General features: G+C 47.6%; 1 protein-coding gene across 3 annotated transcripts in view; it reads left to right on the top strand.

Annotated features, from left to right (window-relative positions):
* The window catches only part of ROBO3 (roundabout guidance receptor 3), a 371,292-nt gene that overhangs the window by 208,773 nt on the left and 146,808 nt on the right, over positions 1-15,711 (top strand). The window contains exon 1 of one of the 3 annotated variants that reach the window (XM_056544123.1): positions 5,323-5,785. The exons of the other annotated variants lie outside the window; for them this stretch is intronic. Within the exon in view, the coding sequence (XP_056400098.1) occupies positions 5,722-5,785 (64 nt within the window). The 5' untranslated portion in view covers positions 5,323-5,721. Of the gene's footprint in view, positions 1-5,322; positions 5,786-15,711 lie in introns of those variants that run through there. 3 annotated transcript variants of the gene reach the window in all.

Below are 15,711 nucleotides of genomic sequence, written 5' to 3'. Positions count from 1 at the left end.
TTGGTACATTTTGGTGATCCCGGATAGTGTTTGATGCATTCTGTAGATTCCGGATAGTGTTTGGTGCATTCTGGTGATCCAGGATAGTGTACGGTGTATTCTGTAGATCCCGGATAGTGTTTGGTGCATTCTGTAGATCCAGGATAGTGTACGGTGTATTCTGTAGATCCAGGATAGTGTACGGTGTATTCTGTAGATCCAGGATAGTGTTTGGTGCATTCTGGTGATTCCGGATAGTGTACGGTGTATTCTGTAGATCCCGGATAGTGTTTGGTGCATTCTGGAGATCCCGGATAGTGTTTGGTGCATTCTGGTGATCCCGGATAGTGTTTGGTGCATTCTGGTGATCCAGGATAGTGTTTGGTGCATTCTGGTGATCCAGGATAGTGTACGGTGTATTCTGTAGATCCAGGATAGTGTTTGGTGCATTCTGTAGATCCAGGATAGTGTACGGTGTATTCTGTAGATCCCGGATAGTGTTTGGTGCATTCTGTAGATCCAGGATAGTGTACGGTGTATTCTGTAGATCCAGGATAGTGTACGGTGTATTCTGTAGATCCAGGATAGTGTTTGGTGCATTCTGGTGATTCCGGATAGTGTACGGTGTATTCTGTAGATCCAGGATAGTGTACGGTGTATTCTGTAGATCCAGGATAGTGTACAGTGTATTCTGTAGATCCAGGATAGTGTTTGGTGTATTCTGTAGATCCAGGATAGTGTACGGTGTATTCTGTAGATCCAGGATAGTGTTTGGTACATTCTGGTGATTCCGGATAGTGTACGGTGTATTCTGTAGATCCAGGATAGTGTTTGGTGTATTCTGTAGATCCCGGATAGTGTTTGGTGCATTCTGTAGATCCAGGATAGTGTACGGTGTATTCTGTAGATCCAGGATAGTGTACGGTGTATTCTGTAGATCCAGGATAGTGTTTGGTGTATTCTGTAGATCCCGGATAGTGTTTGGTGCATTCTGTAGATCCAGGATAGTGTACGGTGTATTCTGTAGATCCAGGATAGTGTTTGGTGTATTCTGTAGATCCCGGATAGTGTTTGGTGCATTCTGGTGATTCCGGATAGTGTACGGTGTATTCTGGTGATCCTAGATAGTGTTTGGTGTATTCTGTAGATCCCGGATAGTGTTTGGTGTATTCTGTATATTGTTTGGTGTATTCTGTAGATCCCAGATAGTGTTTTGGGCATTCTGTAGATCCTGGATAGTGTTCGGTGTATTCTGTAGATCCTGGATAGTGTTTGGTAGATTCTCTAGAACCCAGATAGTGTTTGGTGCATTCTGGTGATCCTGGATAGTGTTTGCTATATTCTGGTGATCCCGGATAGTGTTTGGTACATTCTGGAGATCCTGGATAGTGTTTGGTGCATTCTCTAGACCCCAGATAGTGTTTGGTACATTCTGGAGATCCCGGATAGTGTTTGGTGTATTCTGGAGATCCCAGATAGTGTTTGGTGCATTCTCTAGATCCCAGATAGTGTTTTGTGCATTCTCTAGATCCCGGATAGTGTTTGGTGCATTCTGTAGATCCCGGATAGTGTTTGGTGCATTCTGGAGATCCCGGATAGTGTTTGGTGCATTCTGGAGATCCCGGATAGTGTTTGGTGCATTTTGTAGATCCCAGATAGTGTTTGGTGCATTCTGTAGATCCCGAATAGTGCTTGGTGATTTCTGGAGATCCTGGATAGTGTTTGGTGCATTCTGGAGATCCTGGATAGTGTTTGGTGCATTCTGGAGATCCTGGATAGTGTTTGGAAGATTCTCTAGATCCCGGATAGTGTTTGGTGCATTCTGGAGATCCCAAATAGTGTTTGGTGCATTCTGGAGATTCCGTATTGTGTTTGGTGTATTCTCTAGATCCCAGATAATGTTTGGTACATTCTGGAGATCCCGGATAGTGTTTGGTGTATTCTGTAGGTCACGGATAGTGTTTGCTGTATTCTGTAGATCCCAGATAGTGTTTGGTACATTCTGGAGATCCCGGATAGTGTTTGGTGTATTCTGTAGGTCACGGATAATGTTTGGTACATTCTGTAGAACCTGGATAGTGTTGGGTGCATTCTGTAGATCCCGAATAGTGTTTGGTGCATTCTGGAGATTTCGGATAGTGTTTGGTGCATTCTGGAGATCCTGAATAGTGTTTGGTGCATTCTGTAGATCCCGGATAGTGTTTGGTGCATTCTGTAGATCCCGAATAGTGTTTGGTGCATTCTGGAGATCCCGAATAGTGTTTGGTGCATTCTGGAGATCCCGAATAGTGTTTGGTGCATTTTGGAGATTTCGGATAGTGTTTGGTAGATTCTGTAGATCCCGGATAGTGTTTGGTGCATTCTGGAGATCCCAAATAGTGTTTGGTATATTCTGGTGATCCCGGATAGTGTTTGGTACATTCTCTAGATCCCGGATAGCGTTTGGTGCAGTCTGGAAATTCTGTATATTGTTTGGTACATTCTGGTGATCCCGGATAGTGTTTGGTGTATTCTGTAGATCCCGGATGGTGTTTGATGCATTCTGTAGATCCCGGATAGTGTTTGATGCATTCTGTAGATCTCGGATAGTGTTTGGTACATTTTGGTGATCCCGGATAGTGTTTGATGCATTCTGTAGATCTCGGATAGTGTTTGGTACATTTTGGTGATCCCGGATAGTGTTTGATGCATTCTGTAGATCCCGGATAGTGCTTGATGCATTCTGTTCCTTCCCGACCCCAATATGGCAATCGGAATAAATCCCTGGATCAATCTATCCCCATAAATCTAGTATCCATAACCTGTAATATTATAGTTCACACTATGATTTTCATTGTGTCCTGATTAATTCTAACTGTATCTAACCTAAATCTCTGCTGAAAAGTGACCTGAAATGATTACATATAGCTCTCTGCCAATGACTGCCATCCCCATTGCATAACATTTTATTACATTGGGTATTTCAGTCCTCTCTGGCCAATCATAGGGAGAACTGTGTGGCCCTATAGCTACAGCTGCACAGTCCTCTCTATCAACTCTCTGCACTCATCTCTATGATCATATAGAGAACTATGTGACCCTACAGTTACAGCTGCACAGACCTCTCTATCCCCTCCCTGCACTCATCTCTAAGATCATATAGAAAACTGTGGGGCCCTATAGTTACAGCTGCACAGTCCTCTCTATCCCCTCCCTGCAATCATCTCTAAGATCATATAGAAAACTGTGGGGCCCTATAGCTACAGCTGCACAGTCCTCTCTATCAACTCTCTGCACTCATCTCTATGATCATATAGAGAACTATGTGACCCAACAGTTACAGCTGCACAGACCTCTCTATCCCCTCCCTGCACTCATCTCTAAGATCATATAGAAAACTGTGGGGCCCTATAGTTACAGCTGCACAGTCCTCTCTATCCCCTCCCTGCACTCATCTCTATGATCATATAGAGAAGTATGTGACCCTACAGTTACAGCTGCACAGTCCTCTCTATCTCCTCTCTGCTCTCAACTCTATGATCATATAGAGAACTATGTGACCCTACAGTTCCTGCTGCACAGTCCTCTCTATCCCCTCCCTCCACTCATCTCTATGATCATATAGAGAAGTATGTGACCCTACAGTTACAGCTGCACAGTCCTCTCTATCTCCTCTCTGCTCTCAACTCTATGATTGGGGAACACTATTCCAGTTTTTGCTTCTTTTTAGATGTCAGTATAATTTGTCAGTAAATGTATTATGACGTCTGTATCTCACAATTCACACATATCTATTGAATTATATAAGCAGACTTTATTAATGAGCCCCCCCAGATCTGATCAGAACCCCCATCTACCAGTTGTAGTATATGTAATACCCCATATTCCCTGTAGATGTCGCTTTTACTACTGCAGTCAATGCACGGCTCCATCAGAATCTGCATGCAGCACCAGATACGTTGTAATAGAAGAGCTGCGCAAACTTTAATGAAAAATGTATGTTTATATCCATCCAATATACAGGTTTACAAGTCTAATTTAATGTACAATCGTCAGACCATGAGTGTTTCTCAACCAGCCTTTGCTTTCAAAGCATGCTAGGAGTTGTAGTTTTGCAACAGCTGGAGGCACACTGGTTGGAAAATAATGATATAGAGTGTGCAGTAGAATTTCAATCCCAACAATGCTGTAATAACAGATCATAGATTTCATTATGCAAAACTACAACTCCCAGCATGGCCAGACAGCCAAATTCAGTCTGGGCATGCTGGGAATTGTAGTTTTGAAACAGCTGGGGGCACCCTGGTTGGGAATCACTGATCTAGACTGTCTGGGAGTTGTAGTTTTGCAAAAGCTGGATGCAACTTTGTCGGAAAACACTGGACTAGACTGGATGGGAGTTGTAGTTTTGAAACAGCTGGGGGCACCCTGGTTGGGAAACAATACTATATTGTGTGCAGGAGAATCTTACCAGTGCTGTAATAACAGATAATAATAGATTTCCTGATGCAAAACTACAACTCCCAGCATGCCTGGACAGCATTCGGCTTTCTGGCCATGCTTGGAATTGTAGTTTTGCAACAGCTGGGGGCACCCTGGTTGGGAAACAATACTATATTGTGTGCAGTAAAATTTTATCTGTGCTGTAATAACAGATAATAGACTTCCTGATGCAAAACTACAACTCCCAGCATGCCCGGACAGCCTTAGGTTGTCTGGGCATGCTTGGAATTGTAGTTTTGCAACAGCTGGGGGCACCCTGGTTGGGAAACAATACTATATTGTGTGCAATGCATGCAGCAGAATCGTACTAGTGCAAAACTACAACTCCCAGCATGCCCGGACAGCCGAAGGCTGTCCGGGCATGCTGGGAATTGTAGTTTTGCAACAGCTGGAAGCACCCTGGTTGGGAAACAGTTATATAGCGTGCAGCAGTGCTGTAATAACAGGAAATAATGGATTTCCTAACTAATGTAACCGATTAGAGTGCAAGCTCTGCTGCCCAGAGTGCAGATAGAAGTGACAGCAAATGCAACATAAATAAAAGTGACCAAATCCGTGGAATGAATAAATGATTGAATGAAACAACACCCAGCCCTGGCGTGGAGCAGAATGAGTGCTGACTGCTGAGGCTGCAGGTGCCTGTGCCTTTAAATCCATGCAGGGAGGAGGAGGAGGGCTCCCTGACACAATGGTGAGGGGATTGCTGGGCTCTGGGTGAGGGGAGTCACTGTGTGTGTGCGGCTGGAGGAGAGGGCAGTCACTGTGTGTGTGCGGCTGGAGGAGAGGGCAGTCACTGTGTGTGTGCGGCTGGAGGAGAGGGCAGTCACTGTGTGTGTGCGGCTGGAGGAGAGGGCAGTCACTGTGTGTGTGCGGCTGGAGGAGAGGGCAGTCACTGTGTGTGTGCGGCTGGAGGAGAGGGCAGTCACTGTGTGTGTGCGGCTGGAGGAGAGGGCAGTCACTGTGTGTGTGCGGCTGGAGGAGAGGGCAGTCACTGTGTGTGTGCGGCTGGAGGAGAGGCTGCAGCGCTCATGATCCTGCACAAGGGGACAGTGAGTGTCAGCTCTGAAGGCTCAACTGCAGCCAGGTCTATGGAGAGCAGGACTCAGTGCTGAGTGGGCACCGGACCTGGACCCTGCATGGATGGGGCAGAGGAGGAAGTGACTGAGTGACCATCACCCCCATCATCCTCCTCCTCATCATCTCTGTACACTGAGCACCGTATCCCGGGGATCTGGATTACTGCGGCTCCGGGAGCAGAAGATGCGGTTTCTATGTCGGAGCTTCCTGTGGATTGTGGCAGCTCTGCTCATCTACCCGGCGCTAGGTAAGCCATGTGCAGACCCGGGGCCCCTCATGTGCAGACCCGGGGATCCCCTCATGTGCAGACCCGGGGGCCCCTCATGTGCAGACCCGGGGGCCCCTCATGTGCAGACCCGGGGCCCCTCATGTGCAGACCCGGGGATCCCCTCATGTGCAGACCCGGGGATCCCCTCATGTGCAGACCCGGGGCCCCTCATGTGCAGACCCGGGGCCCCTCATGTGCAGACCCGGGGATCCCCTCATGTGCAGACCCGGGGCCCCTCATGTGCAAACTCCGGAGCCCCCGATGTGCAAATCAGCAGCCGGATCCGGGACGAAACTTTTCCCGGGAGAGCAGATGCCCGGGGTGCAGGGTCTGTGCGCCCGGAAGGTCCTGCCTCATCTTCTTGGTGCCACTTTAGTAACGTCTTCTTGTATTGAAGTTTGTTTGGATTTGGGATAGAGGGGGAGCAGGGGCCCTCTGCAGATGTGGGGGAGCAGGGGCCCTCTGCAGATGTGGGGGAGCTGGGGCCCTCTGCAGATGTGGGGGAGCAGGGGCCCTCTGCAGATGTGGGGGAGCTGGGGCCCTCTGCAGATGTGGGGGAGCAGGGGCCCTCTGCAGATGTGGGGGAGCAGGGGCCCTCTGCAGATGTGGGGGAGCAGGGGCCCTCTGCAGATGTGGGGGAGCAGGGGCCCTCTGCAGATGTGGGGGAGCTGGGGCCCTCTGCAGATGTGGGGGAGCTGGGGCCCTCTGCAGATGTGGGGGAGCTGGGGCCCTCTGCAGATGTGGGGGAACTGGGGCCCTCTGCAGATGTGGGGGAGCAGGGGCCCTCTGCAGATGTGGGGGAGCTGGGGCCCTCTGCAGATGTGGGGGAGCAGGGGCCCTCTGCAGATGTGGGGGAGCTGGGGCCCTCTGCAGATGTGGGGAGCAGGGGCCCTCTGCAGATGTGGGGGAGCTGGGGTCCTCTGCAGATGTGGGGGAGCTGGGGCCCTCTGCAGATGTGGGGGGTCCATGCTAGTCTAGTACATTGCTGGAGTTCATTGTACTGTACATGTGTCCTGGCTGCTGCTGGGAAAGAATCGGCTCATGAACCTGTGTATACAGTACTGGGTATATAAGGACCTGTATACAGTGCTGGGTATATAAGGACCTGTATACAGTGCTGGGTATATAAGGACCTGTGTGTACAGTGCTGGGTATATAAGGACCTGTGGGTACAGTGCTGGGTATATAAGGACCTGTATACAGTGCTGGGTATATAAGGACCTGTATACAGTGCTGGGTATATAAGGACCTCTGTATACAGTGCTGGGTATATAAGGACCTGTATACAGTGCTGGGTATATAAGGACCTGTATACAGTGCTGGGTATATAAGGACCTGTGTGTACAGTGCTGGGTATATAAGGACCTGTGTGTACAGTACTGGGTATATAAGGACCTGTGTGTACAGTGCTGGGTATTTAAGGACCTGTGTGTACAGTGCTGGGTATATAAGGACCTGTGTGTACAGTGCTGGGTATATAAGGACCTGTACTCAGTGCTGGGTATATAAGGACCTCTGTATACAGTACTGGGTATATAAGGACCTGTGTGTACAGTGCTGGGTATATAAGGACCTGTGTGTACAGTGCTGGGTATATAAGGACCTGTATACAGTGCTGGGTATATAAGGACCTGTGGGTACAGTGCTGGGTATATAAGGACCTGTGTGTACAGTACTGGGTATATAAGGACCTGTGTGTACAGTGCTGGGTATATAAGGACCTGTGTGTACAGTGCTGGGTATATAAGGACCTGTGGGTACAGTGCTGGGTATATAAGGACCTGTGTATAAAGTGCTGGGTATATAAGGACCTGTGTGTACAGTGCTGGGTATATAAGGACCTGTGTGTACAGTGCTGGGTATATAAGGACCTGTGTATACAGTGCTGGGTATATAAGGACCTGTGTGTACAGTGCTGGGTATATAAGGACCTGTGTATACAGTGCTGGGTATATAAGGACCTGTATGTACAGTGCTGGGTATATAAGGACCTGTGTGTACAGTGCTGGGTATATAAAGACCTGTGTGTACAGTGCTGGGTATATAAAGACCTGTGTGTACAGTACTGGGTATATAAGGACCTGTGTATACAGTGCTGGGTATATAAGGACATGTGTGTACAGTGCTGGGTATATAAGGACATGTGTGTACAGTGCTGGGTATATTAGGACATGTGTGTACAGTGCTGGGTATATAAAGACCTGTGTGTACAGTGCTGGGTATATAAGGACATGTGTGTACAGTGCTGGGTATATAAAGACCTGTGTGTACAGTGCTGGGTATATAAGGACATGTGTGTACAGTGCTGGGTATATAAGGACCTGTGTGTACAGTGCTGGGTATATAAGGACCTGTGTGTACAGTGCTGGGTATATAAGGACCTGTGTGTACAGTGCTGGGTATATAAGGACCTGTGTGTACAGTGCTGGGTATATAAGGACCTGTGTGTACAGTGCTGGGTATATAAGGACCTGTGTGTACAGTGCTGGGTATATAAGGACCTGTGTGTACAGTGCTGGGTATATAAGGACATGTGTGTACAGTGCTGGGTATATAAAGACCTGTGTATACAGTGCTGGGTATATAAGGACCTGTGTATACAGTGCTGGGTATATAAGGACCAGTGTGTACAGTGCTGGGTATATAAGGACCAGTGTGTACAGTGCTGGGTATATAAGGACCTGTGTATACAGTGCTGGGTATATAAGGACCAGTTTGTACAGTGCTGGGTATATAAGGACCTGTGTGTACAGTGCTGGGTATATAAGGACCTGTGTGTACAGTGCTGGGTATATAAGGACCTGTGTGTACAGTGCTGGGTATATAAGGACCAGTGTGTACAGTGCTGGGTATATAAGGACCTGTGTGTACAGTGCTGGGTATATAAGGACCTGTGTGTACAGTACTGGGTGTATAAGGACCTGTGTGTACAGTGCTGGGTATATAAGGACCTGTGTGTACAGTACTGGGTATATAAGGACCTGTGTGTACAGTGCTGGGTATATAAGGACCTGTGTGTACAGTGCTGGGTATATAAGGACCTGTGTGTACAGTGCTGGGTATATAAGGACCTGTGTGTACAGTGCTGGGTATATAAGGACATGTGTGTACAGTGCTGGGTATATAAGGACCTGTGTGTAAATTGCAGAGTATATTAGAACCTGTGTCTACAGTGCTGAGTATATAAGGACCTGTGGGTACAGTGCTGGGTATATAAGGACCTGTGGGTACAGTGCTAGACATATAAGGACCTGTGTGTACAGTGCTGGGTAAATAAGGATCTGTGTGTACAGTGCTGGGTATATTAGGACATGTGTGTAAATTGCAGAGTATATTAGAACCTGTGTACAGTGCTGGGTATGTAAGGACCTGTGTGTAAATTGCAGAGTATATTAGTACCTGTGTGTACTGTACTATGTACATTAGAAATGTACTTACAGTGCTGGGTATATAAGTAACTGTGTGTAGAGTGCAGAGTATATTAGAACCTGTGTGTACAGTGCTGGGTATATAAGGACCTGTGTGTACAGTGCTGGGTATATAAGGACCTGTGTATACACTGCTGGGAATTTAAGGACCTGTGTATACAGTGCTGGGTATATAAGGACCTATATGTACAGTACTGGGTATATAAGGACCTGTGTGTACAGTGCTGGGTATATAAGGACCTGTGTGTACAGTGCTGGGTATATAAGGACCTGTGTGTACAGTGCTGGGTATATAAGGACCTGTGTGTAAATTGCAGAGTATATTAGAACCTGTGTCTACAGTGCTAAGTATATAAGGACCTGTTGGTACAGTGCTGGGTATATAAGGACCTGTGGGTACAGTGCTGGGTATATAAGGACCTGTGGGTACAGTGCTAGACATATAAGGACCTGTGTGTACAGTGCTGGGTAAATAAGGATCTGTGTGTACAGTGCTGGGTATGTAAGGACCTGTGTGTAAATTGCAGAGTATATTAGTACCTGTGTGTACTGTACTATGTACATTAGAAATGTACTTACAGTGCTGGGTATATAAGTAACTGTGTGTAGAGTGCAGAGTATATTAGAACCTGTGTGTACAGTGCTGGGTATATAAGGACCTGTGTATACACTGCTGGGAATTTAAGGACCTGTGTATACAGTGCTGGGTATATAAGGACCTATATGTACAGTACTGGGTATATGAGAACCTGTGTGTAAATTGCGGAGTATATTAGGACCTGTGTGTACTGTACTGGGTATATTAGGACCTGTGTGTACAGTGCTATGTACATTAGAAATGTACTTACAGTGCTGGGTACATAAGGACCTATGTGTACAGTACAGAGTATATTAGGACCTGTGTGTCTGTAGTACTGTGTACATTAATGTTTGTACAGTGCTGAATATATTAGCACCGGTGTGTACAGTAGAGTATATTAGGACCTGTATGTGTGTACAGTACTGTGTACATTACAATGTTTGTACAGTGCTGAGTATATTAGGACTTTCCATTTGTGTGTGTGCTGCCGAATCGTTGGCCTTTGTGTTCGGTGCCATTGAACAAGTTGCTGAGCTGTTTGTACAGCACTGAGTATATATACTGACAGTGACATGCCTTGCCCTGTCGGCTGTGCTACGGTCGGTGTGTTTACTGTATCTCTGGGGTTAGATGCTGCCATCCCCTCTCCTTTATACCACCATCCCCTCTCCTTTATACTGCCATCCCCTCTCTTTTATACTGACATCCCCTCTCCTTTATACTGGCACCCCCTCTACTTTATACTGACATCCCCTCTCCTTTATACTGCCATCCCCTCTCCTTTATACTGACATCCCCTCTCCTTTATACTGCCATCCCCTCTCCTTTATACTACCATCCCCTCTCCTTTATACTGCCATCCCCTCTCCTTTATACCGCCATCCCCTCTCCTTTATACTACCATCCCCTCTCCTTTATACTGCCATCCCCTCTCTTTTATACTGACATCCCCTCTCCTTTATACTGCCATCCCCTCTCCTTTATACTGCCATCCCCTCTCCTTTATACTGCCATCCCCTCTCTTTTATACTGGCACCCCCTCTCCTTTATACCGCCATCCCCTCTCCTTTATACTGGCATCTCCTCTCCTTTATATTGCCATCCCCTCTCCTTTATACCGCCATCCCCTCTCCTTTATACCGACATCCCCTCTCCTTTATACTGGCATCCCCTCTCCTTTATACCACCATCCCCTCTCCTTTATACCGCCATCCCCTCTCCTTTATACCGACATCCCCTCTCCTTTATACTACCATCCCCTCTCCTTTATACTACCATCCCCTCTCCTTTATACCACCATCCCCTCTCCTTTATACCGCCATCCCCTCTCCTTTATACCGACATCCCCTCTCCTTTATACCGGCATCCCCTCTCCTTTATACCGCCATCCCCTCTCCTTTATACCGCCATCCCCTCTCCTTTATACCGCCATCCCCTCTCCTTTATACCGCCATCCCCTCTCCTTTATACCGCCATCCCCTCTCCTTTAAACTGCCATCCCCTCTCCTTTATACCGCCATCCCCTCTCCTTTATACCGCCATCCCCTCTCCTTTAAACTGCCATCCCCTCTCCTTTATACCGCCATCCCCTCTCCTTTATACCGCCATCCCCTCTCCTTTATACCGCCATCCCCTCTCCCTGCTGCCCTCACCTGGGTCATTCCCATGTTGCGTCCGCCGGTTATTTTCCTGGGTTTTGAAGTCCTGTCATTACAAGGCAGAGGTATGTGAGGAATCCGCCGGCCGTTCTCAGGGTTGTGTATACAGTTGCTGCCCTGTGTGAATGTGGCTTAAATTAGCGCTGATGCCCCCCCAGCACCCTGCCCTCTGTGACCCCAGACACCCCATAGAGAGGACATTACAGTTATCCTATACCAGTGTTTCCCGACCAATGTGCCTTGAGCTGTTGAAAAACTACAATTCCCAGCATGCCCGGACAGCCGAAGGCTGTCTGGGCATGCTTGGGGTTGTAGTTTTGCAACAGCTGGAGGCACACTGGTAGGGAAACACTGCTTTATACTCCCCAGGGGGGGTAGGGGGGAATGATGGCCGACCTGAGTGGCCCAAAAGTCTAATCAATATGGAATGAATGGTCACCATAGAGACTTTGGCGCCGTTTGAGGTTGTTTTGCATCACGCAGGTTTCGTGATGTCAGAGGCAGAGACTTTTCAGGATTAATGGCTGCCTGGCGAATAGCTACTAAGTGGCCTTACCATGAGGGAGCCGGGAGCAGGACAGGGCCATGAGGGTCAGTGTAATGTCAGCTATTAGGATGTCAGGGATGGCCGGTCAATGCTCCTAGGCCTCCCCCCTCCAGCACTGAACTGACACCTTGACAGATATTTTCCTTTCTTTGCTGACAAATGTCGCAGTTTTAGGGTTAAAAGAGTCACCAGGGAAGGGGGTCGAGGTGTGAGGTGTCGGGGAGAGTAACAAAAAGTGAAACGTAACCCCCCCCCCTTTCCCCGCTGCAGCCAAGAAGGCGAGAACGTATAGAGCCTAGGCCTCCAAACTGTGGACCTCCAGCTGTTGCAAAACTACAACTCCCAGCATGGAGGCAAGAACATAACTATGCTCCAGCCATGAAGGCAAGAACCTACAGGGTGAGATTTATCAAAACCCGTGGTGCAGTTGCCCATAACAACGGATCAGATTGCTTCTTTCGCTTTCATTTTTAAAAATGAAAGAGACAATCTAATTGGTTGCTATGGGCAACTGCACCACTTTTCCTCTACACATGTTTTGATAAACCTCCCCCAAAGAGCGTAGGTCTCCGCACTGTGTGGTCCTCCAGCTGTTACAAAACTACAACTCCCAGCATGCCCGGACAGCCTTTGGCTGTCCGGGCATGCTGGGAGTTGTAGTTTTGCAACAACTCGAGGTCCACAGATTGGAAACCTTGGGATATAGGGGATATCATCGCACATAGGCACCTTTCACACAGCACCATGTTCACACAGACCACCTCCCCATTGATTTCCGTGGGAAACGGCTTAATTGCGCACATTGCGATCATTTTTTTTTCATAACCAATGAGCTCAACATTTTTGGTAGCATTTTAGAAATTAATAGGAGCTCAAATTCTGCACTCAAATCTGGATGAATTTCCTTTTTTCAAAATTTGAGTGGGTTTGAAGAAAAAAAAAAACACCAAAAACAAGAATTGGCGCACATTTTAGGTGTATATTCTGTCACATTTTTAAGTGTGCTATATTCATTTTGATCTTTTTAAAAAAAAGTGAACAAATGCCAATAATAAAGTCACCCTGTAACTTCTTACTCCCCCCCCCCCCCCCGTGATAATGGGGGAGATTTATCAAAACCTGTGCAGAGGAAGAGTGGTGCAGTTGCCCATAGCAACCAATCAGATTGCTTCTTTCATTATTAAAGAGGCCTGGGGAAAATGAAAGAAGCAGTCTGATTGGTTGCTATGGGCAACTGCACCACTCTTCCTCTAGACAGGTTTTGATAAATCTCCCCCAATGTTGTTGCGCCCTGCCTGGCATTCTGCGCGGTATATGCCGCCTCTATCTGTGCGGTAACATTGAGGAGGGTGGGGGTTGTACTTGAAGCCGATGCCCGGAGCAGTGTCCTTGGCGTGTGGCCTCATGTCACAGGCGGAGATTTGTCTTGACAGCCGCGCCACTGCTCCTTTTCATGAATATGTATCCGCACTAATCGCTTTTCCCCTCATAAATTCTCATTAAGTGCCCAGAACGACCACATAATTGGCACCGACATTGATCCCCATTAGTGCGAAATTTCCAGCAGTTTTGTTTGGAGTTGAGGCTTTAGGGGATATTAGGCGGTTGAGGCTGGGGGTAGGATACACCGACTGATGACTGCCGATGACGTACCCTTGGCCTTGTTCTACACCAAAGCATCTTAGCACCCCTTCCTATATTAAGGCTCATGCCCCCCAGTCTAGATGCCAACGTGTCAGAATATTGGGCAAACTAGATGGGCCAAATGGGTCTTATCTGCCGACATTCTATGTTTCTTTGTTTCTAATTAATTTCCTTCTCACTACTGTTTAGAGCAGGGTTCACATTACGCCCAGTGTTGTTGTGCCGGATTAAGGCCCCTTCACATATGTCCTTCGTCCAGTGGCATTTCCCTACTACGCTGTAGAAACTGATGTTAGAACTGATCCCATTCATTTAAATGAAACAGTTCACATTCATCCCTCAACTTAAAGGGGTACTCCACCCCTAGACATCTTATCCCCTATCCAAAGGCTGGGGACCCCCGCGATCTCCGTGCTGCACCTGGCATTCGTTTAGAGCGTCGGGTTCAGCACCAGAGGCTCGTGACTTTATGGCCACGTCCCGCTCGTGACATCACGGCCATGCCCCCTCAATGCAAGTCTATGGGAGGGGGCGTGACGGCCGTCACGCCCCCTCCCATAGACTTGCATTGAGGGGGCATGGCCAAGACGTCACGAGCCTTCGCCCCGCATCACCAGTCATCCGTTCGCTCTGTGCACTGGATGTCTGGGGTGTCGCAGCCAAGATCGTGGGGTTCCCCAGTGGCGGGACCCCTGCGAAAAAACATTTTATCCCCTATCCCTTGGATAGGGAATAAGATGTCTAGGGGTGGAGTACCCCTTTAAGTTTGATTCCTTTGAACACATCTTACTGTACCCCTTTGAACACATCTTACTGCATTCCCCTAATAAGCGTTTAAGAAATAATTGATGCTGGATGCTTAAAAACTTATGGATGCTGGCATCAGTTGTGTCGAGTTTTATACTGGGTTCACTGTGCCGGATATATGTGAACCCAACCTAAGAAACGGTGTTGTATTTTTTGATCTGGTGCAACTATGCCAGATGGTCCATAGGTCCAGCGCGATGCCCCTTTTTAGCCTATGGGACACCACATCCATGATTGCAGTCAACTGGCCATACCAATAAAAGTTGGCCTAGCTTGCCAATTTTGAAGGATCGGTTGACTATCTAATGTCCGTGGACCCTCCTGACTCTGCCCCCAACAGTGAATGTTGGGGAAGAGACCATTGGGCATGGTAGTTTTTAACATACCTGCTACCATTGGAGATAAGCCAATCTCGGGGAGATAAGCCACCAAAAATGTCTGCCGGAAACTTTCTTCCCTCTTCTTCTTGGTTGGGTGACACTGGATTGGGGAAAAGGATACACCAGTGGGATGCATGGATACCTCGTTCTATGACTGCATTCATAGCCAATTCATTCAAGGCTTCGTTCCACTGCACCAATCCCACAATGTGAAGAAAAACAAATGTCCAGCTCAAATCCTCATTCAGCTCCCCTTGCGCACAGACAGGCTGGCAGTGCAAAACAGCCAATAAAAAGCCAACAAAACAAGAAATGATGTTCAGCAGCAGAGAGTAAGTTGCGGGTGCCTCTTTATTAAGTCCCAGGATTAAATACAGATACAGGGTGTTTACGTGTTTTGGGTCTGAAGGACCCTTAATCATGGCATCATGATTAAAAGTCCTTGAGGCCAGAAACGCGCGAGAACCTGTATCTGCCCCTGTAATTTTTTCCTGGGATCTAATAAAGAAGCGCCCCCAACTTACCCTCTGCTGCCGGACATCTTTTCTTAATCCTATCCAGCAATAACCCAAAGCGTTCTACACAAGTATCACATGTGACAACCTTCAAAGTAACTAGATAAAAAACAACAACAGACAAAAGCATCGTGCCCAAACCTGTATCCTGCACAATAGGTAGTGAAGCACATCAGACAAATTGCTGTTATATATTCTACTGCAGAAGCTTCAAAACCCCGACCCCCCTCCTCCTCCTCAGTCTTGCAGAGCATATGTTGTGGGGGCATCCACCACCAGCCTACCCCTCCCCCCTCCGCCACTGGGGCCTCTATCTCCTGTGATCAGCTATTTGTCACACTGGGGT

The sequence above is a fragment of the Hyla sarda genome, chromosome 10 (genome assembly GCF_029499605.1).
Source record: "Hyla sarda isolate aHylSar1 chromosome 10, aHylSar1.hap1, whole genome shotgun sequence".
Taxonomy (NCBI): Eukaryota; Metazoa; Chordata; class Amphibia; order Anura; family Hylidae; genus Hyla; species Hyla sarda.
Note: the sequence above shows the minus strand (reverse complement) of the source record. Positions and strands in the feature narration are given on the sequence as shown.